Consider the following 22344-nt stretch of genomic DNA (forward strand, 5'->3'; position numbering starts at 1 on the left):
AGCCAGATAGAAAAAGATGACAAGAAATAGAGAGTAAAAAATAATGGAGATACAGTAGGAATGATTAAAGAAATGAGAGGAGAGGAGAACAGGAAGAGAAGAGGAGAAGAGGACAGGAAGAGAGGAGGAGAAGAGAACAGGAAGAGAGGAGGAGAGGAGAACAGGAAGAGAAGAGGAGATGAGAACAGGAAGAGAAGAGGAGAACAGGAAGAGAGGAGGAGAGGAGAACAGGAAGAGAGGATGAGAGGAGAACAGAAAGAGAGGAGAACAGGAAGAGAGGAGGAGAGGAGAACAGAAAGAGAGGAGAGGAGAACAGGAAGAGAGGAGGAGAGGAGAACAGAAAGAGAGGAGAGGAGAACAGGAAGAGAGGAGGAGAGGAGAACATGAAGAGAGGAGGAGAGGAGAACAGTTAGAGACGAGGAAGAGAGGAGAGGAGAACAGGAAGAGAGGATGAGAGGAGAACAGTTAGAGACGAGGAAGAGAGGAGAGGAGAACAGGAAGAGAAGAGGAGAAGAGGAAAGGAGAACAGGAAAAGAAGAGGAGGAGAGGAGAACTGGAAGAGAGGAAATGGAAAGGAAGACACAATGACATGAGAAACAGGAGGAGATGAAAGTGAATCAACATTGACACTTTAAGGACAGGAGGGAGAGTCAGGAGTCTGATCACAGACACCACACACACACATTACAACATGATTGACAGACTAGTCCCAGAATTGAGTGTCATTCCACTGGCAGGATGAGTAGGGGATCTGTCAGTGGCTGTCTTCTCCACTCGACATCACAACGCTGGCTCACACACTGGACAGGTCTCGTAAAGGACTGGGGCCATAGCTAAGAACTGGTCTGAGAGCAGTTTGAAGGCTGTGCAGTTGAATGGGGCAGGCTGGTGTGTTCATCTAAGATCTGACTGCGTGACTCGACATCACATAACAGGCAGGATAACTGATTGCACAGGTCTACTGAGAGGCATTATACTGATCCTAATGCTATGGGGCGACTATAGAGTTGATTGGGACAAGGCTAAGAACTGACCTGAAAGCAGTCTGAGACCTGTGAGTGAAGTTGAATGGGGTAGAGACATGGAGTAGGGTTAATAGCTGATCTCAGTGGAAGTTCATTGGAAGATTGACTGCAACAGGGCTGGGGAGTGAGGTTAGTAAGAACTGACCTCAGTTCAGTGTAAGGCCCATGTCATTGACTGCAACAGGGATGGGGAGTAAGGCTAGTAAGGACTTACCTCAGTTCAGTGTAAGGCCATGTCATTGACTGCAACAGGGCTGGGGAGTAAGGCTAGTAAGAACTGATCTCAGTTCAGTGATACAGTAGGTGGTTTTATTAAAGGGTGAGAAAAAAGATGACCTTCTTGAGCTGGTTCTCCATCTTGATGAACTCGTCTTTCCTCTGTTCCAGAGACATCTCCAGACTCTTCAGTTTAGAGTCCTTCTTCAGACCGGAGGAGACCAGGGACGAAGCATGTTCCTTAAGGTCTAACAGGTTGGTCTGGGAGGGAGGGGGGAGAGGGGGGGAGAGGGAGGGAGGGAGGGAGGGGGGAGGGAGAGGCGGGGAGAGAGGGAGGGAGGGGGGAGAGGCAGGGAGGGAGGGAGGGAGGGAGGGAGGGAGGGAGGGAGGGGGGGAGAGAGGGAGGGAGGGAGGGAGGGAGGGAGGGAAGAGAGGGAGGGAGGGATGGAGGGGAGAGAGGGAGGGAGGGAGAGGGGGGGAGAGAGGGAGGGAGGGAGGGAGGGAGGGGAGAGGGAGGGAGGGAGGGAGGGAGGGAGGGAGGGAGGGAGGGAGGGAGGGGGGAGGGAGAGAGGTAGGGAGGGGGGAGGGAGGGAGGGGGGAGAGAGGGAGGGGGGGAGGGGGAGGGAGGGAGGGAGGGAGGGAGAGAGAGAGGGAGTGAGGGAGGGGGGAGGGAGAGAGGTAGGGAGGGGGGAGGGAGGGAGGGGGGGGGGAGAGAGGGAGGGGGGGAGGGGGAGGGAGGGACAAAGACGGGAAGAGAAAATAAAAGTCAAAAGTAATTCAAAGGACAAAGTGTTATTCAAGCTTCCAGTTACATTCTCTGAGTGGAATACAAAGTTAATGTTCAATTAAGAGCAAATCAATGCTAACTTGATGGGCTAGAAACCTGTCGTGGCAACCACACACACACACACACACACACACACACACACACACACACACACACACACACACACACACACCTCTCTTCTGTCCTATCGCTCACTGTCACGGACAATAAGCCCATCCTGTCAGGGTAACAGGAAGGCCCCAAATGTCTTTCCCATCGTTCCATAACCCATCATTCAGTAGGGCGACATGGGAACATGGCGGGGTTGGAGTAAACATCACGCTGTCTGGTGGAGCAGCAGATACTGACCTCCATCATGACACCATATCCTCTACCTCTCTCTACCTCTCTCTCTACCTCGCTCTACCTCTCTCTCTACCTCGCTCTACCTCTCTCTCTACCTCGCTCTACCTCTCTCTCTACCTCGCTCTACCTCGCTCTACCTCGCTCTACCTCTCTCTACCGCTCTCTCTACCTCTCTCTCTCTACCTCTCTCTACCTCTCTTTCTCTCTCTCTACCTCTCTTTCTCTATCTCTACATCTCTCTCTCTCTCTCTCTCTCTCTCTCTAATTCAATTTAAGGGCTTTGTTAGCATGGGAAACATCTCTCTCTCTCCCTCCCTCCCTCCCTCCACAATACAGAACAGTCTGATCACGTCTCCATGTTTCTCCATGTTCTGATCCACAATCCAAATACACAGCCTTCCATCCACGAAGAACTGTTTTCTGTCTTTCTTTTTACCCTCTCTCTCTCTCTTCCAGAGAGTGAGAGAGAGAGAGAGTGAGAGAGAGAGAAAGAGAAAGAAAGAGAGAGAGAGACAGAGACAGAGAGACAGAGACAGAGAGAGAAAGAAAGAGAGAGAGAGAGACAGACAGAGAGAGGGTCGAGTTGGGTTAGAAAAACACTGCTTTCTGGCTTGTTGTCCAGTCTTTATGATTGCTTTGCAGAGGAGAGGGAGAACAGAGGGACGGGAGAAGGAGAGAAGCTTGTGAAAGTTCATTGATGCTAACACGCCACGTATTGTAAGGCAGTCTGGGAGACAAGCATTTAGGTCACTGGGGTGGATTACATTATGAATCAGAATCAAACATATATGACAACCTGCCTTCAGAGGAGCTTAAACATTTATCCACAAACAGATTCAGACCAACGAGCCCACAGATACAATTGAAGTCGGAAGTTTACATACACCTTAGCCAAATATATTTAAACTCAGTTTTTACCATTTCTGACATTTAATCCCAGTAAAAATTCCCTGACTTAGGTCAGTTAGGATCACCACTTTATTTTAAGAATGTGAAATGTCAGAATAATAGTAGGAAAGAATGATTGATTTCAGCTTTTATTTATTTCATTTTGCCATGATGTCAAGCAAAGTGGCACTGAGTTTGAAGGTAGGCCTTGAAATACATCCACAGGTACACCTCCAATTGACTCAAATGATGTCAACTAGCTGTTTAAAGGCGCAGTCAACTTAGTGTATTTAAACTTCTGACCCACTGGAATTGTGATACAGTGAATTAAAAGTGAAATAATCTGTCTCTAAACAATTGTTGGAAAAATTACTTGTGTCATGCACAAAGTAGATGTCCTAACCGACTTTCCAAAACTATAGTTTGTTTACAAGAAATGTGTGGATTGGTTTAAACATGTGTTTTAATGACTCCAACCAAAGTGTATGTAACCTTCCGACTTCAACTGTACCTACACCTGGATGAGAAGGAGAGAAGAGAGTGATGGGGTGGTTTAAAGAGAGAGAGGGGTGAGGGGCAGAGATCAGCTGGGAGAGGATGGAGAGAGGTGAGAAATGGTTGTAAGAAAGACAAACTGGAGGCTAAAGTATGTTGGTACAGCTGGATGTTATAGTGTGTTGGTAGCTGGATGTTATAGTGTGTTGGTACAGCTGGATGTTATAGTGTGTTGGTAGCTGGATGTTATAGTATGTTGGTACAGCTGGATGTTATAGTATGTTGGTACAGCTGGATGTTATAGTGTGTTGGTAGCTGGATGTTATAGTATGTTGGTAGCTGGATGTTATAGTGTGTTGGTAGCTGGATGTTATAGTGTGTTGGTACAGCTGGATGTTATAGTGTGTTGGTAGCTGGATGTTATAGTATGTTGGTAGCTGGATGTTATAGTGTGTTGGTAGCTGGATGTTATAGTATGTTGGTAGCTGGATGTTATAGTGTGTTGGTAGCTGGATGTTATAGTATGTTGGTAGCTGGATGTTATAGTGTGTTGGTAGCTGGATGTTATAGTGTGTTGGTAGCTGGATGTTATAGTGTGTTGGTAGCTGGATGTTATAGTGTGTTGGTAGCTGGATGTTATAGTGTGTTGGTAGCTGGATGTTATAGTGTGTTGGTACAGCTGGATGTTATAGTATGTTGGTACAGCTGGATGTTATAGTATGTTGGTAGCTGGATGTTATAGTATGTTGGTAGCTGGATGTTATAGTGTGTTGGTACAGCTGGATGTTATAGTATGTTGGTAGCTGGATGTTATAGTGTGTTGGTAGCTGGATGTTATAGTATGTTGGTACAGCTGGATGTTATAGTATGTTGGTAGCTGGATGTTATAGTGTGTTGGTACAGCTGGATGTTATAGTATGTTGGTAGCTGGATGTTATAGTATGTTGGTAGCTGGATGTTATAGTATGTTGGTAGCTGGATGTTATAGTGTGTTGGTAGCTGGATGTAATAGTATGTTGGTAGCTGGATGTTATAGTGTGTTGGTAGCTGGATGTTATAGTATGTTGGTAGCTGGATGTTATAGTATGTTGGTAGCTGGATGTTATAGTATGTTGGTAGCTGGATGTTATAGTATGTTGGTAGCTGGATGTTATAGTATGTTGGTAGCTGGATGTTATAGTGTGTTGATACAGCTGGATGTTATAGTATGTTGGTAGCTGGATGTTATAGTATGTTGGTAGCTGGATGCTATAGTATGTTGGTAGCTGGATGTTATAGTATGTTGGTAGCTGGATGTTATAGTGTGTTGGTAGCTGGATGTTATAGTATGTTGATACAGCTGGATGTTATAGTATGTTGGTAGCTGGATGTTATAGTATGTTGATACAGCTGGATGTTATAGTATGTTGGTAGCTGGATGTTATAGTATGTTGGTAGCTGGACGTTATAGTATGTTGGTAGCTGGATGTTATAGTGTGTTGGTAGCTGGATGTTATAGTATGTTGATACAGCTGGATGTTATAGTATGTTGGTAGCTGGATGTTATAGTATGTTGGTAGCTGGATGTTATAGTATGTTGGTAGCTGGATGTTATAGTATGTTGATACAGCTGGATGTTATAGTATGTTGGTACAGCTGGATGTTATAGTATGTTGGTAGCTGGATGTTATAGTATGTTGGTAGCTGGATGTTATAGTATGTTGGTAGCTGGATGTTATAGTATGTTGGTAGCTGGATGTTATAGTATGTTGGTAGCTGGATGTTCTAGTATGTTGGTAGCTGGATGTTATAGTATGTTGGTAGCTGGATGTTATAGTATGTTGGTACAGCTGGATGTTATAGTATGTTGGTACAGCTGGATGTTATAGTATGTTGATACAGCTAGATGTTATAGTATGTTGGTAGCTGGATGTTATAGTATGTTGGTAGCTGGATGTTATAGTATGTTGGTACACCTGGATGTTATAGTATGTTGGTACAGCTGGATGTTATAGTATGTTGGTAGCTGGATGTTATAGTATGTTGATACAGCTGGATGTTATAGTGTGTTGGTAGCTGGATGTTATAGTATGTTGGTAGCTGGATGTTATAGTGTGTTGATACAGCTGGATGTTATAGTATGTTGGTAGCTGGATGTTATAGTATGTTGGTAGCTGGATGTTATAGTATGTTGGTAGATGGATGTTATAGTATGTTGGTAGCTGGATGTTATAGTATGTTGGTAGCTGGATGTTATAGTATGAAGATACAGCTGGATGTTATAGTATGTTGGTAGCTGGATGTTATAGTATGTTGGTAGCTGGATGTTATAGTATGTTGGTAGCTGGATGTTATAGTATGTTGGTAGCTGGATGTTATAGTATGTTGGTACAGCTGGATGTTATAGTATGTTGGTACAGCTGGATGTTATAGTATGTTGATACAGCTGGATGTTATAGTATGTTGGTAGCTGGATGTTATAGTATGTTGGTAGCTGGATGTTATAGTATGTTGGTACACCTGGATGTTATAGTATGTTGGTACAGCTGGATGTTATAGTATGTTGGTAGCTGGATGTTATAATGTGTTGGTAGCTGGATATTAAAGTATGTTGGTAGCTGGATGTTATAGTGTGTTGGTAGCTGGATGTTATAGGATGTTGATACAGCTGGATGTTATAGTGTGTTGGTAGCTGGATGTTATAGTATGTTGGTAGCTGGATCTTATAGTATGTTGGTACAGCTGGATGTTATAGTATGTTGGTACAGCTGGATGTTATAATATGTTGGTACAGCTAGATGTTATAGTATGTTGGTAGCTGGATGTTATAGTATGTTGGTAGCTGGATGTTATAGTATGAAGATACAGCTGGATGTTCTAGTATGTTGTTAGCTGGATGTTATAGTATGTTGGTAGCTGGATGTTATAGTGTGTTGATACAGCTGGATGTTATAGTATGTTGGTAGCTGGATGTTATAGTATGTTGATACAGCTGGATGTTATAGTATGTTGGTAGCTGGATTTTATAGTATGTTGGTAGCTGGATGTTATAGTATGTTGGTAGCTGGATGTTATAGTATGTTGATACAGCTGGATGTTATAGTATATTGGTAGCTGGATGTTATAGTATGTTGGTAGCTGGATGTTATAGTATGTTGGTAGCTGGATGTTATAGTATGTTGGTAGCTGGATGTTATAGTATGTTGGTACAGTTGGATGTTATAGTGTGTTGGTAGCTGGATGTTCTAGTATGTTGGTAGCTGGATGTTATAGTATGTTGGTAGCTGGATGTTAAAGTATGTTGGTACAGCTGGATGTTATAGTATGTTGGTACAGCTGGATGTTATAGTGTGTTGGTAGCTGGATGTTATAGTATGTTGGTACAGCTGGATGTTATAGTATGTTGGTAGTTGGATGTTATAGTATGTTGATAGCTGGATGTTATAGTGTGTTGGTAGCTGGATGTTAAAGTATGTTGGTAGCTGGATGTTATAGTGTGTTGGTAGCTGGGTGTTATAGTGTGTTGGTAGCTGGGTTTTATAGTATGTTGGTAGCTGGATGTTATAGTGTGTTGGTAGCTGGATGTTATAGTGTGTTGGTAGCTGGGTTTTATAGTATGTTGGTAGCTGGATGTTATAGTATGTTGGTAGCTGGATGTTATAGTTTGTTGGTAGCTGGGTGTTATAGTGTGTTGGTAGTTGGATGTTATAGTATGTTGGTAGCTGGATGTTATAGTGTGTTGGTAGCTGGATGTTATAGTATGTTGGTAGCTGGATGTTATAGTGTGTTGGTAGCTGGATGTTATAGTGTGTTGGTAGCTGGATGTTATAGTATGTTGGTAGCTGGATGTTATAGTATGTTGGTAGCTGGATGTTATAGTATGTTGGTAGCTGGATGTTATAGTATGTTGGTAGCTGGATGTTATAGTATGTTGGTAGCTGGATGTTATAGTGTGTTGGTAGCTGGATGTTATAGTGTGTTGGTAGCTGGATGTTATAGTGTGTTGGTAGCTGGATGTTATAGTATGTTGGTAGCTGGATGTTATAGTATGTTGGTAGCTGGATGTTATAGTATGTTGGTAGCTGGATGTTATAGTATGTTGGTACAGCTGGATGTTATAGTATGTTGGTAGCTGGATGTTATAGTATGTTGGTACAGCTGGATGTTATAGTATGTTGGTAGCTGGATGTTATAGTGTGTTGGTAGCTGGATGTTATAGTATGTTGGTAGCTGGATGTTATAGTATGTTGGTACAGCTGGATGTTATAGTATGTTGGTAGCTGGATGTTATAGTATGTTGGTACAGCTGGATGTTATAGTGTGTTGGTAGCTGGATGTTATAGTATGTTGATACAGCTGGATGTTATAGTATGTTGGTACAGCTGGATGTTATAGTATGTTGGTAGCTGGATGTTATAGTATGTTGGTAGCTGGATGTTATAGTATGTTGGTACAGCTGGAGAAGGGAAGTGGCTTGGTGGTTGGGTTTTATAGTGTGTTGGTAGCTGGATGTTATAGTATGTTGGTAGCTGGATGTTATAGTATGTTGGTACAGCTGGATGTTATAGTATGTTGGTAGCTGGATGTTATAGTATGTTGGTACAGCTGGATGTTATAGTATGTTGGTAGCTGGATGTTATAGTGTGTTGGTAGCTGGATGTCAGTATGTTGGTAGCTGGATGTTATAGTATGTTGGTAGCTGGATGTTATAGTATGTTGGTAGCTGGATGTTATAGTATGTTGGTGGTTGGGTGTTATAGTATGTTGGTAGCTGGGTTTTATAGTATGTTGGTAGCTGGATGTTATAGTATGTTGGTAGCTGGATGTTAGTGGTAGGCTTGATTACCACAACAGTGGTAGGCTTGATTACCAACAACGATGAGACGGCCTACAGGGAGGAGGTGAGGGCCCTCGGAGTGTGGTGTCAGGAAAACAACCTCACACTCAACGTCAACAAAACTAAGGAGATGATTGTGGACTTCAGGAAACAGCAGAGGGAACACCCCCCTATCCACATCGATGGAACAGTAGTGGAGAGGGTAGCAAGTTTTAAGTTCCTCGGCATACACATCACAGACAAACTGAATTGGTCCACTCACACAGACAGCATCGTGAAGAAGGCGCAGCAGCGCCTCTTCAACCTCAGGAGGCTGAAGAAATTCGGCTTGTCACCAAAAGCACTCACAAACTTCTACAGATGCACAATCGAGAGCATCCTGGCGGGCTGTATCACCGCCTGGTATGGCAACTGCACCGCCCTCAACCGTAAGGCTCTCCAGAGGGTAGTGAGGTCTGCACAACGCATCACCGGGGGCAAACTACCTGCCCTCCAGGACACCTACACCACCCGATGTCACAGGAAGGCCATAAAGATCATCAAGGACATCAACCACCCGAGCCACTGCCTGTTCACCCCGCTATCATCCAGAAGGCGAGGTCAGTACAGGTGCATCAAAGCTGGGACCGAGAGACTGAAAAACAGCTTCTATCTCAAGGCCATCAGACTGTTAAACAGCCACCACTAACACTGAGTGGCTGCTGCCAACACACTGACACTGACTCAACTCCAGCCACTTTAATAATGGGAATTGATGGGAAATGATGTAAATATATCACTAGCCACTTTAAACAATGCTACCTTATATAAATGTTACTTACCCTACATTATTCATCTCATACGCATACGTATATACTGTACTCTATATCATCGACGGTATCCTTATGTAATACATGTATCACTAGCCACTTTATACTATACTATGCCACTTTGTTTACATACTCATCTCATTTGTACATACTGTACCCGATACCATCTACTGTATCTTGCCTATGCTGCTCTGTACCATCACTCATTCATATATCCTTATGTACATATTCTTTATCCCCTTACACTGTGTACAAGACAGTAGTTTGGAATTGTTAGTTAGATTACTTGTTATTACTGCATTGTCGGAACTAGAAGCACAAGCATTTCGCTACACTCGCATTAACATCTGCTAACCATGTGTATGTGACAAATAAAATTTGATTTGATTTGATTTGATTTGATTATAGTGTGTTGGTAGCTGGGTGTTATAGTGTGTTGGTAGCTGGATGTTATAGTATGTTGGTAGCTGGATGTTATAGTGTGTTGGTAGCTGGGTGTTATAGTATGTTGGTACAGCTGGATGTTATAGTGTGTTGGTAGCTGGATGTTATAGTGTGTTGGTAGCTGGATGTTATAGTATGTTGGTAGCTGGATGTTATAGTATGTTGATACAGCTGGATGTTATAGTATATTGGTAGCTGGATGTTATAGTATGTTGGTAGCTGGATGTTATAGTATGTTGGTAGCTGGATGTTATAGTATGTTGGTAGCTGGATGTTATAGTATGTTGGTACAGTTGGATGTTATAGTGTGTTGGTAGCTGGATGTTCTAGTATGTTGGTAGCTGGATGTTATAGTATGTTGGTAGCTGGATGTTAAAGTATGTTGGTACAGCTGGATGTTATAGTATGTTGGTACAGCTGGATGTTATAGTGTGTTGGTAGCTGGATATTATAGTATGTTGGTACAGCTGGATGTTATAGTATGTTGGTAGTTGGATGTTATAGTATGTTGGTAGCTGGATGTTATAGTGTGTTGGTAGCTGGATGTTAAAGTATGTTGGTAGCTGGATGTTATAGTGTGTTGGTAGCTGGGTGTTATAGTGTGTTGGTAGCTGGGTTTTATAGTATGTTGGTAGCTGGATGTTATAGTGTGTTGGTAGCTGGATGTTATAGTGTGTTGGTAGCTGGGTTTTATAGTATGTTGGTAGCTGGATGTTATAGTATGTTGGTAGCTGGATGTTATAGTTTGTTGGTAGCTGGGTGTTATAGTGTGTTGGTAGTTGGATGTTATAGTATGTTGGTAGCTGGATGTTATAGTGTGTTGGTAGCTGGATGTTATAGTGTGTTGGTAGCTGGATGTTATAGTATGTTGGTAGCTGGATGTTATAGTATGTTGGTAGCTGGATGTTATAGTATGTTGGTAGCTGGATGTTATAGTATGTTGGTAGCTGGATGTTATAGTATGTTGGTAGCTGGATGTTATAGTATGTTGGTACAGCTGGATGTTATAGTATGTTGGTAGCTGGATGTTATAGTATGTTGGTACAGCTGCATGTTATAGTATGTTGGTAGCTGGATGTTATAGTGTGTTGGTAGCTGGATGTTATAGTATGTTGGTAGCTGGATGTTATAGTATGTTGGTACAGCTGGATGTTATAGTATGTTGGTAGCTGGATGTTATAGTATGTTGGTACAGCTGGATGTTATAGTGTGTTGGTAGCTGGATGTTATAGTGTGTTGATACAGCTGGATGTTATAGTATGTTGGTACAGCTGGATGTTATAGTATGTTGGTAGCTGGATGTTATAGTATGTTGGTAGCTGGATGTTATAGTATGTTGGTACAGCTGGAGAAGGGAAGTGGCTTGGTGGTTGGGTTTTATAGTGTGTTGGTAGCTGGATGTTATAGTATGTTGGTAGCTGGATGTTATAGTATGTTGGTACAGCTGGATGTTATAGTATGCTGGTAGCTGGATGTTATAGTATGTTGGTACAGCTGGATGTTATAGTATGTTGGTCGCTGGATGTTATAGTGTGTTGGTAGCTGGATGTTATAGTATGTTGGTAGCTGGATGTTATAGTATGTTGGTAGCTGGATGTTATAGTATGTTGGTAGCTGGATGTTATAGTATGTTGGTACAGCTGGATGTTATAGTATGTTGGTAGCTGGATGTTATAGTATGTTGGTACAGCTGGATGTTATAGTATGTTGGTAGCTGGATGTTATAGTGTGTTGGTAGCTGGATGTTATAGTATGTTGGTAGCTGGATGTTATAGTATGTTGGTACAGCTGGATGTTATAGTATGTTGGTAGCTGGATGTTATAGTATGTTGGTACAGCTGGATGTTATAGTGTGTTGGTAGCTGGATGTTATAGTGTGTTGATACAGCTGGATGTTATAGTATGTTGGTACAGCTGGATGTTATAGTGTGTTGGTAGCTGGATGTTATAGTGTGTTGATACAGCTGGATGTTATAGTATGTTGGTACAGCTGGATGTTATAGTGTGTTGGTAGCTGGATGTTATAGTATGTTGGTAGCTGGATGTTATAGTGTGTTGGTAGCTGGGTGTTATAGTGTGTTGGTAGCTGGGTTTTATAGTATGTTGGTAGCTGGATGTTATAGTGTGTTGGTAGCTGGATGTTATAGTGTGTTGGTAGCTGGATTTTATAGTATGTTAGTAGCTGGATGTTATAGTATGTTGGTAGCTGGATGTTATAGTTTGTTGGTAGCTGGGTGTTATAGTGTGTTGGTAGCTGGATGTTATAGTATGTTGGTAGCTGGATGTTATAGTGTGTTGGTAGCTGGATGTTATAGTATGTTGGTAGCTGGATGTTAAAGTGTGTTGGTAGCTGGATGTTATAGTGTGTTGGTAGCTGGATGTTATAGTATGTTGGTAGCTGGATGTTATAGTATGTTGGTAGCTGGATGTTATAGTATGTTGGTAGCTGGATGTTATAGTATGTTGGTAGCTGGATGTTATAGTGTGTTGGTAGCTGGATGTTATAGTGTGTTGGTAGCTGGATGTTATAGTGTGTTGGTAGCTGGATGTTATAGTGTGTTGGTAGCTGGATGTTATAGTATGTTGGTAGCTGGATGTTATAGTGTGTTGGTAGCTGGATGTTATAGTGTGTTGGTAGCTGGATGTTATAGTATGTTGGTAGCTGGATGTTATAGTATGTTGGTAGCTGGATGTTATAGTATGTTGGTAGCTGGATGTTATAGTATGTTGGTAGCTGGATGTTATAGTATGTTGGTACAGCTGGATGTTATAGTATGTTGGTAGCTGGATGTTATAGTATGTTGGTACAGCTGGATGTTATAGTATGTTGGTAGCTGGATGTTATAGTGTGTTGGTAGCTGGATGTTATAGTATGTTGGTACAGCTGGATGTTATAGTGTGTTGGTAGCTGGATGTTATAGTGTGTTGATACAGCTGGATGTTATAGTATGTTGGTACAGCTGGATGTTATAGTGTGTTGGTAGCTGGATGTTATAGTGTGTTGGTAGCTGGATGTTATAGTGTGTTGGTAGCTGGATGTTATAGTGTGTTGGTAGCTGGATGTTATAGTGTGTTGGTAGCTGGATGTTATAGTATGTTGGTAGCTGGATGTTATAGTGTGTTGGTAGCTGGATGTTATAGTGTGTTGGTAGCTGGATGTTATAGTATGTTGGTAGCTGGATGTTATAGTATGTTGGTACAGCTGGATGTTATAGTATGTTGGTAGCTGGATGTTATAGTATGTTGGTACAGCTGGATGTTATAGTATGTTGGTAGCTGGATGTTATAGTGTGTTGGTAGCTGGATGTTATAGTATGTTGGTACAGCTGGATGTTATAGTGTGTTGGTAGCTGGATGTTATAGTGTGTTGATACAGCTGGATGTTATAGTATGTTGGTACAGCTGGATGTTATAGTGTGTTGGTAGCTGGATGTTATAGTGTGTTGATACAGCTGGATGTTATAGTATGTTGGTACAGCTGGATGTTATAGTGTGTTGGTAGCTGGATGTTATAGTATGTTGGTACAGCTGGATGTTATAGTATGTTGGTAGCTGGATGTTATAGTGTGTTGGTAGCTGGGTGTTATAGTGTGTTGGTAGCTGGATGTTATAGTATGTTGGTACAGCTGGATGTTATAGTGTGTTGGTAGCTGGATGTTATAGTATGTTGGTACAGCTGGGTGTTATAGTATGTTGGTACAGCTGGGTGTTATAGTGTGTTGGTAGCTGGATGTTATAGTATGTTGGTACAGCTGGGTGTTATAGTATGTTGGTACAGCTGGATGTTATAGTATGTTGGTAGCTGGATGTTATAGTGTGTTGGTAGCTGGGTGTTATAGTATGTTGGTAGCTGGATGTTATAGTATGTTGGTACAGCTGGGTGTTATAGTGTGTTGGTAGCTGGATGTTATAGTATGTTGGTACAGCTGGGTGTTATAGTATGTTGGTAGCTGGATGTTATAGTATGTTGGTACAGCTGGGTGTTATAGTATGTTGGTAGCTGGGTGTTATAGTATGTTGTTTGCTGGATGTTATAGTATGTTGGTACAGCTGGGTGTTATAGTATGTTGGTACAGCTGGATGTTATAGTTTGTTGGTAGCTGGATGTTATAGTATGTTGGTAGCTGGATGTTATAGTATGTTGGTAGCTGGATGTTATAGTATGTTGGTACAGCTGGGTGTTATAGTATGTTGGTACAGCTGGATGTTATAGTTTGTTGGTAGCTGGATGTTATAGTATGTTGGTAGCTGGATGTTATAGTATGTTGGTAGCTGGATGTTATAGTATGTTGGTACAGCTGGGTGTTATAGTATGTTGGTACAGCTGGATGTTATAGTTTGTTGGTAGCTGGATGTTATAGTGTGTTGGTAGCTGGATGTTATAGTGTGTTGGTAGCTGGATGTTATAGTGTGTTGGTAGCTGGATGTTATAGTGTGTTGGTAGCTGGATGTTATAGTGTGTTGGTAGCTGGGTGTTATAGTGTGTTGGTAGCTGGATGTTATAGTGTGTTGGTAGCTGGGTGTTATAGTGTGTTGGTAGCTGGATGTTATAGTGTGTTGGTAGCTGGGTGTTATAGTATGTTGGTACAGCTGGATGTTATAGTGTGTTGGTAGCTGGATGTTATAGTATGTTGGTAGCTGGGTGTTATAGTATGTTGGTACAGCTGGGTGTTATAGTATGTTGGTAGCTGGATGTTATAGTGTGTTGGTAGCTGGATGTTATAGTATGTTGGTAGCTGGATGTTATAGTGTGTTGGTAGCTGGATGTTATAGTGTGTTGGTAGCTGGATGTTATAGTGTGTTGGTAGCTGGGTGTTATAGTGTGTTGGTAGCTGGATGTTATAGTGTGTTGGTAGCTGGGTGTTATAGTGTGTTGGTAGCTGGATGTTATAGTGTGTTGGTAGCTGGGTGTTATAGTATGTTGGTACAGCTGGATGTTATAGTGTGTTGGTAGCTGGATGTTATAGTATGTTGGTAGCTGGGTGTTATAGTATGTTGGTACAGCTGGGTGTTATAGTATGTTGGTAGCTGGATGTTATAGTGTGTTGGTAGCTGGATGTTATAGTATGTTGGTAGCTGGATGTTATAGTATGTTGGTAGCTGGATGTTATAGTATGTTGGTAGCTGGGTGTTATAGTATGTTGGTACAGCTGGATGTTATAGTATGTTGGTAGCTGGATGTTATAGTGTGTTGGTAGCTGGATGTTATAGTATGTTGGTAGCTGGATGTTATAGTATGTTGGTAGCTGGAGAAGGGAAGTGGCTTGGTGGTTGGGTATTGTGTTGTGTGACTTGTTGAAGCTGTATTTGGAGCAGACAGACAGCCTAGAGGAATACCGAGGCTCACACAGTATAGGAATAACAGGAACAACAAACCTATTCTGCCATTATGTAGTAGAATATGTGACAGGATGTTTACAGCTCTCCTGTGTGTGTACCTGCACGTGTCCAAGTGACAATCATCTGTACTGAATGTCCATTTCAATGTTTCTGTGGAACTAGGGGTCGTCTAAGAGAGGGGGGGCCCCAAGAGAGAAAGATAACACTTTGAGGTAGGCTATCAACAGAGGAACCCTTTATCTTGTTGTCACACACACACACACACACCCACACACACACACCCGCAAATTCAATGCCCACAGACCTCACCCCACCCCTGAGTCAAGTCCCAGGTCCATCCCCTCCTCCTTTTATCATTCTGTCCGTTCATTCAGAGTGTCTCTGAGACAAACAGCAGACTGAGAACATCAGCAGTGGTCCATGGGAGACTGACTGGCTGACAGCTCCTGGTCTTTCCTCAGCCTAATGCCTTGTCTCTGCCAGACAGTCACATAGGCCCATGGTTTAATATTCTCCTCTGCTCTGTCTGCCTGCCACTCTCAGGACAGGGCAGTAGCCAGTCAATCAATAGGCAGAGAGAGAGTCAATTGTTTATGTTTGGGCGGGACTGTCTGTCTGTCATTCAAGGAGTCTGTGACTCATCCAATCTAATACTCTGTGGACTATCAAGAAAAATGACTGGCTGGAATTTAAGGTGACCTTGCAGGTCAGGCAGCTTGAGTGGGGTCATCGTGGGGTCAGAATATGGTCTTGGTTCGATGATTGTATGGTCATTGTGTTATCCCTGTGTGGTCAACGTAGCTCACCTATTGGTCAGACAGGTCTCCCTGCAGTAGACTGAGTGTGGTGCCTGTCTGGTCAACGTAGCTTACCTATTGGTCAGACAGGTCTCCCTGCAGTAGACTGACTGTGGTGCCTGTCTGGTCAACGTAGCTCACCTATTGGTCAGACAGGTCTCCCTGCAGTAGACTGAGTGTGGTGCCTGTCTGGTCAACGTAGCTCACCTATTGGTCAGACAGGTCTCCCTGCAGTAGACTGAGTGTGGTGCCTGTCTGGTCAACGTAGCTCACCTATTGGTCAGACAGGTCTCCCTGCAGTAGACTGAGTGTGGTGCCTGTCTGGTCATTGTAGCCCACCTCTCGGTCAGACAGGTCTCCCTGCAGTAGACTGAGTGTGGTGCCTGTCTGGTCATTGTAGCTCACCTCTCGGTCAGACAGGTCTCCCTGCAGTAGACTGAGTGTGGTGCCTGTCTGGTCATTGTAGCTCACCTCTCGGTCAGACAGGTCTCCCTGCAGTAGACTGAGTGTGGTGCCTGTCTGGTCATTGTAGCTCACCTATCGGTCAGACAGGTCTCCCTGCAGTAGACTGAGTGTGGTGCCTGTCTGGTCATTGTAGCTCACCTATTGGTCAGACAGGTCTCCCTGCAGTAGACTGAGTGTGGTGCCTGTGTGGTCAACGTAGCTCACCTATCGGTCAGACAGGTCTCCCTGCAGTAGACTGAGTGTGGTGCCTGTCTGGTCATTGTAGCTCACCTCTCGGTCAGACAGGTCTCCCTGCAGTAGACTGAGTGTGGTGCCTGTCTGGTCATTGTAGCTCACCTATTGGTCAGACAGGTCTCCCTGCAGTAGACTGAGTGTGGTGCCTGTGTGGTCAACGTAGCTCACCTATTGGTCAGACAGGTCTCCCTGCAGTAGACTGAGTGTGGTGCCTGTGTGGTCAACGTAGCTCACCTATTGGTCAGACAGGTCTCCCTGCAGTAGACTGAGTGTGGTGCCTGTCTGGTCAACGTAGCTCACCTATTGGTCAGACAGGTCTCCCTGCAGTAGACTGAGTGTGGTGCCTGTCTGGTCATTGTAGCTCACCTCTCGGTCAGACAGGTCTCCCTGCAGTAGACTGAGTGTGGTGCCTGTCTGGTCAACGTAGCTCACCTATCGGTCAGACAGGTCTCCCTGCAGTAGACTGAGTGTGGTGCCTGTCTGGTCATTGTAGCTCACCTATTGGTCAGACAGGTCTCCCTGCAGTAGACTGAGTGTGGTGCCTGTCTGGTCAACGTAGCTCACCTATTGGTCAGACAGGTCTCCCTGCAGTAGACTGAGTGTGGTGCCTGTCTGGTCAACGTAGCTCACCTATTGGTCAGACAGGTCTCCCTGCAGTAGACTGAGTGTGGTGCCTGTCTGGTCAACGTAGCTCACCTATCGGTCAGACAGGTCTCCCTGCAGTAGACTGAGTGTGGTGCCTGTCTGGTCATTGTAGCTCACCTCTCGGTCAGACAGGTCTCCCTGCAGTAGACTGAGTGTGGTGCCTGTCTGGTCATTGTAGCTCACCTCTCGGTCAGACAGGTCTCCCTGCAGTAGACTGAGTTTCTCTCTGAGCTCCTTCAGTTCTTTCTTGTTGGACTCGATGTCTTCTGTCTTCTCTCTGTCGTCTCTGTCTCTCTGCTCCTTCAGACGCTCAATGATACGCTCCTACAGAGAGGGTCAGAGGATTAATTCACACATGGGGACAGTCACACATACTCACCTGTAGAGGAATGGGTAGTTAGAGGTCAGGGCCTCCCGAGTGGCGCGGTGGTTTAAGACACTGCATCACAGTGATAGCTCTGCTACTAGAGATCCTGGGTTAGAGTCCAGGCTCTGTCACAACCGGCCGCGACCGGGAGACCCATGGGGCGGCGCACAATTAACCCAGTATCGTCCGGGTTAGGGGAGGGTTTAGCCCAGCGTCGTCCGGGTTAGGGGAGGGTTTAGCCCAGCATCGTCCGGGTTAGGGGAGGGTTTAGCCCAGCGTCGTCCGGGTTAGGGGAGGGTTTAGCCCAGCGTCGTCCGAGTTAGGGGAGGGTTTAGCCCAGCGTCATCCGGGTTAGGGGAGGGTTTGGCCCAGCGTCGTCCGGGTTAGGGGAGGGTTTAGCCCAGCGTCGTCCGGGATAGGGGAGGGTTTAGCCCAGCGTCGTCCGGGTTAGGGGAGGGTTTAGCCCAGCGTCGTCCGGGTTAGGGGAGGGTTTAGCCCAGCGTCGTCCGGGTTAGGGGAGGGTTTAGCCCAGCGTCGTCCGGGTTAGGGGAGGGTTTAGCCCAGCGTCGTCCGGGTTAGGGGAGGGTTTAGCCCAGCGTCATCCGGGTTAGGGGAGGGTTTAGCCCAGCGTCATCCGGGTTAGGGGAAGGTTTAGCCCAGCGTCATCCGGGTTAGGGGAGGGTTTAGCCCAGCGTCGTCCGGGTTAGGGGAGGGTTTAGCCCAGCGTCGTCCAGGTTAGGGGAGGGTTTAGCCCAGCGTCGTCCGGGTTAGGGGAGGATTTTGCCCAGCGTCGTCCGGGTTAGGGGAGGGTTTAGCCCAGCATCGCCCGGGTTAGGGGAGGGTTTAGCCCAGCGTCGTCCGGGTTAGGGGAGGGTTTAGCCCAGCGTCGTCCGGGTTAGGGGAGGGTTTAGCCCAGCGTCATCCGGGTTAGGGGAGGGTTTAGCCCAGCGTCGTCCGGGTTAGGGGAGGGTTTAGCCTAGTATCGTCCGGGTTAGGGGAGGGTTTAGTCCAGCGTCGTCCGGGATAGGGGAGGGTTTAGCCCAGCGTCGTCCGAGTTAGGGGAGGGTTTGGCTGACCGGGATGTTCTTGTCCCATCGGGCACTAGGTGGGCCGCCCGGCCTAAGAGTTCATCTTCTATTGGTTTCTATTGACAACGGGGTCTGAATGTTGTTTTGAGGGCCATTACAACTGGCCTGGAAAATAATCTAGTGGAAATTACTATAATTTAATGGCTATTATTACATCATATTAAACTAATAATAACCACTCTAGGTTGAATAATAAGTATGTTTTTCCTCATTCATCGCCTCACACACAGTCCATCAAAGTTTAACAGGCGCTCGAACTTACTACACTGATTAAATCACAAGCTCAGTAACATTTAATAGTGTAGCTCACACTCCTTATATCACAACTAGAACAGTGTCTGACAGAGTGTTCAACCTTCACAGCCAGTCAGAACAACACACACCACGTACTGGAAGACCAACGGTTGGCTCTGTTCATCTCACACCTGTGTGTTTGTGTGTCAACCTCAACCTGGAAGAGAGAGATTGGGTGAGGAAGAGAGAGAGGGGAGAGGGAGAGAGAGAGAGAGGGGAGAGGGAGAGAGGAGAGGAGAGGAGAGGAGAGGAGAGGAGAGGAGAGGAGAGAGAGAGATAGGGAGAGAGAGAGATGGAGATGAGAGAGAGAGAGAGAGAGAGAGAGAGAGAGAGGGTGAGAGAAAGGGTGAGAGGAGAGGAGAGAGGGAGAGACAGGGTGAGAGGGATAGAGAGGGAGAGAGGAGGAGAGAGAGGAAGAGAAAGAGTGGGTCAGGAAGGGAGAGGGAGAGGGAAAGAGAGGAGAGGGAACAAGAGGAGAGGGAGAGAGAGGAGAGGAAAGAGAAGAGAGGGAAAGAGAGGAGAGGGAAAGAGAAGAGAGGGAAAGAGAAGAGAGGGAGAGAGGGGAGAGGGAGAGAGAAGAGAGGGAAAGAGGAGAGAGGGAAAGAGAGGAGAGGGAAAGAGAAGAGAGGGAAAGAGAAGAGAGGGAAATAGAAGAGAGGGAACGAGAGGAGAGGGAAAGAGAAGAGAGGGAAAGAGAGGGAGAGGGAAAGAGAGGGAGAGGGAAAGAGAGGAGAGGGAAAGAGAAGAGAGTGAGAGGGAAAGAGGGGGAGAGGGAAAGAGAGGGAGAGGGAGAGAGAGGAGAGGGAAAGAGAAGAGAGGGAAAGAGAAGAGAGGGAAAGAGGGAGAGGGAAAGAGGGAGAGGGAAAGAGAGGAGAGGGAGAGAGAGGAGAGGGAAAGAGAGGAGAGGGAAAGAGAGGAGAGGAGAGAGAGGAGAGGGAAAGAGAGGAGAGGGAAAGAGAAGAGAGGGAAAGAGAGGAGAGGGAAAGAGAAGAGAGGGAAAGAGGGGGAGAGGGAAAGAGAGGGAGAAGGAAAGAGAAGAGAGGGAAAGAGAAGAGAGTGAAAGAGAAGAGAGGGAAAGAGAGGGAGAGGGAAAGAGAGGAGAGGGAAAGAGAAGAGAGGGAAAGAGAGGAGAGGGAAAGAGAGGGAGAGGGAAAGAGAGGAGAGGGAAAGAGAAGAGAGGGAAAGAGAGGAGAGGGAGAGAGAGGAGAGGGAAAGAGAGGAGAGGGAAAGAGGGGGAGAGGGAAAGAGAGGGAGAAGGAAAGAGAAGAGAGGGAAAGAGAAGAGAGGGAAAGAGAAGAGAGGGAAAGAGGGGGAGAGGGAAAGAGAGGGAGAAGGAAAGAGAAGAGAGGGAAAGAGAGGAGAGGGAAAGAGAGGGAGAGGGAAAGAGAACCACCTGACGTGTCCGGAGAAAAGAGGGAGAGAGAGGGGAGGGGTAGAGAGAGAAAACGGGGAGGGAGATGGAGAAAGTAGAGATGGAGAAAGTAGAGAGAAAGGGGAGGAGTAGAGAGAGAAAAGGGGGAGGGAGATGGAGAAAGTAGAGAGAAAGGGGAGGTGTAGAGAGAGAAAAGGGAGACATTCGAAAGAGAGATATTGTTTCACAACCTGTGGTAGTAGTGTAGTGTAGTAGTGTATTGTAGTAGCGTAGTAGTGGTGTAGTAGTGTAGTAGTGTGGTAGTGTGGTAGTGTGGTAGTGTAGTGTAGTAGTGTATTGTAGTAGCGTACTAGTGGTGTAGTAGTGTAGTAGTGTAGTAGTGGTATAGTAGTGTAGTAGTGTAGTAGTGTAGTGTAGTAGTGTATTGTAGTAGCGTAGTAGTGGTGTAGTAGTGTAGTAGTGTAGTAGTGTAGTGTAGTAGTGTAGTAGTGTAGTAGTGTAGCAGTGTAGTAGTGTAGTGTAGTGTATTGTAGTAGCGTAGTAGTGGTGTAGTAGTGTAGTAATGTAGTGTAGTGTAGTAGTGTAGTAGTGCAGTAGTGTGGTGTAGTAGGGTGGTAGTGTAGTAGTGTAGTGGTGTAGTCATGTGGTGGTATAGTAGTGTGGTAGTGTAGTAGTGTGGTAGTATAGTAGTGTGGTGGTGTAGTAGTATAGTAGTGTAGTAGTGTGGTAGTATAGTAGTGTGGTGGTGTAGTAGTATAGTAGTGTGGTAGTTATTGTGGTAGTGTAGTAGTGTGGTAGTGTAGTGTAGTGATGTAGTGGTGTAGTGTAGTAGTGTAGTGTAGTAGTGTGGTAGTTATTGTGGTAGTGTAGTAGTGTGGTAGTGTAGTAGTGTGGTAGTGTAGTATTGTAGTAGTGTAGTGTAGTAGTGTAGTGTAGTAGTGTGGTAGCGTAGTAGTGTAGTAGTGTAGTGTAGTAGTGTGGTAGAGTAGTATGTAGTAGTGTATTAGAGTGGTAGTGTAGTGTAGTGTAGTAGTGTATTAGAGTGGTAGTGTAGTGTAGTGTAGTAGTGTAGTGTAGTAGTGTGGTAGCGTGGTAGTGTAGTGTAGTAGTGTATTAGAGTGGTAGTGTAGTGTAGTGTAGTAGTGTAGTGTAGTAGTGTGGTAGCGTAGTAGTGTAGTAGTGTAGTGTGGTAGTGTAGTGTAGTGTAGTAGTGTAGTAGTGTAGTACTGCTGTGTATTATAGCATCATTCTCACAACTAAACCACAGCTTTTATTTTCATAGATTCCACAAATTCAAATTTTACAATGACGGCCAAACCCTCCCTACCTGGACGGCCTTTCCCGGCCAAACCCTCCCTACCTGGACGGCCTTTCCCGCCCAAAACCCTCCCTACCTGGACGGCCAAACCCTCCCTAACCTGGACGGCCTTTCCCGGCCAAACCCTCCCTACCTGGACGGCCTTTCCCGCCCAAAACCCTCCCTACCTGGACGGCCAAACCCTCCCTAACCTGGACGGCCAAACCCTCCCTAACCTGGACGGCCTTTCCCGCCCAAAACCCTCCCTACCTGGACGGCCAAACCCTCCCTAACCTGGACGGCCAAACCCTCCCTACCTGGACGGCCAAACCCTCCCTAACCTGGACGGCCAAACCCTCCCTAACCGCCCAAAACCCTCCCTACCTGGACGGCCAAACCCTCCCTAACCTGGACGGCCAAACCCTCCCTAACCTGGACGGCCAAACCCTCCCTAACCTGGACGGCCAAACCCTCCCTAACCTGGACGGCCTTTCCCCCCCAAAACCCTCCCTACCTGGACGGCCAAACCCTCCCTAACCTGGACGGTCAAACCCTCCCTAACCTGGACGCCCAAACCCTCCCTAACCTGGATGGCCTTTCCCGCCTAAACCCTCCCTAAC

At 45.4% G+C, this 22344-nt stretch overlaps 1 protein-coding gene across 1 annotated transcript in view; it reads right to left on the bottom strand.

Annotated features, from left to right (window-relative positions):
* Window positions 1-22344, bottom strand: part of LOC139379638 (ELKS/Rab6-interacting/CAST family member 1-like) — a 319125-nt gene that overhangs the window by 152437 nt on the left and 144344 nt on the right. The window contains exons 13-14 of the mRNA XM_071122447.1: window positions 17490-17630; window positions 1362-1502 (exon numbers count right to left, since the gene is read on the bottom strand). Coding sequence (XP_070978548.1) covers window positions 1362-1502; window positions 17490-17630 — 282 coding nt within the window. The remainder of the gene's footprint in view (window positions 1-1361; window positions 1503-17489; window positions 17631-22344) is intronic.

The sequence above is a fragment of the Oncorhynchus clarkii genome, chromosome 21 (assembly GCF_045791955.1).
Source record: "Oncorhynchus clarkii lewisi isolate Uvic-CL-2024 chromosome 21, UVic_Ocla_1.0, whole genome shotgun sequence".
In the NCBI taxonomy this organism is placed as follows: Eukaryota; Metazoa; Chordata; class Actinopteri; order Salmoniformes; family Salmonidae; genus Oncorhynchus; species Oncorhynchus clarkii.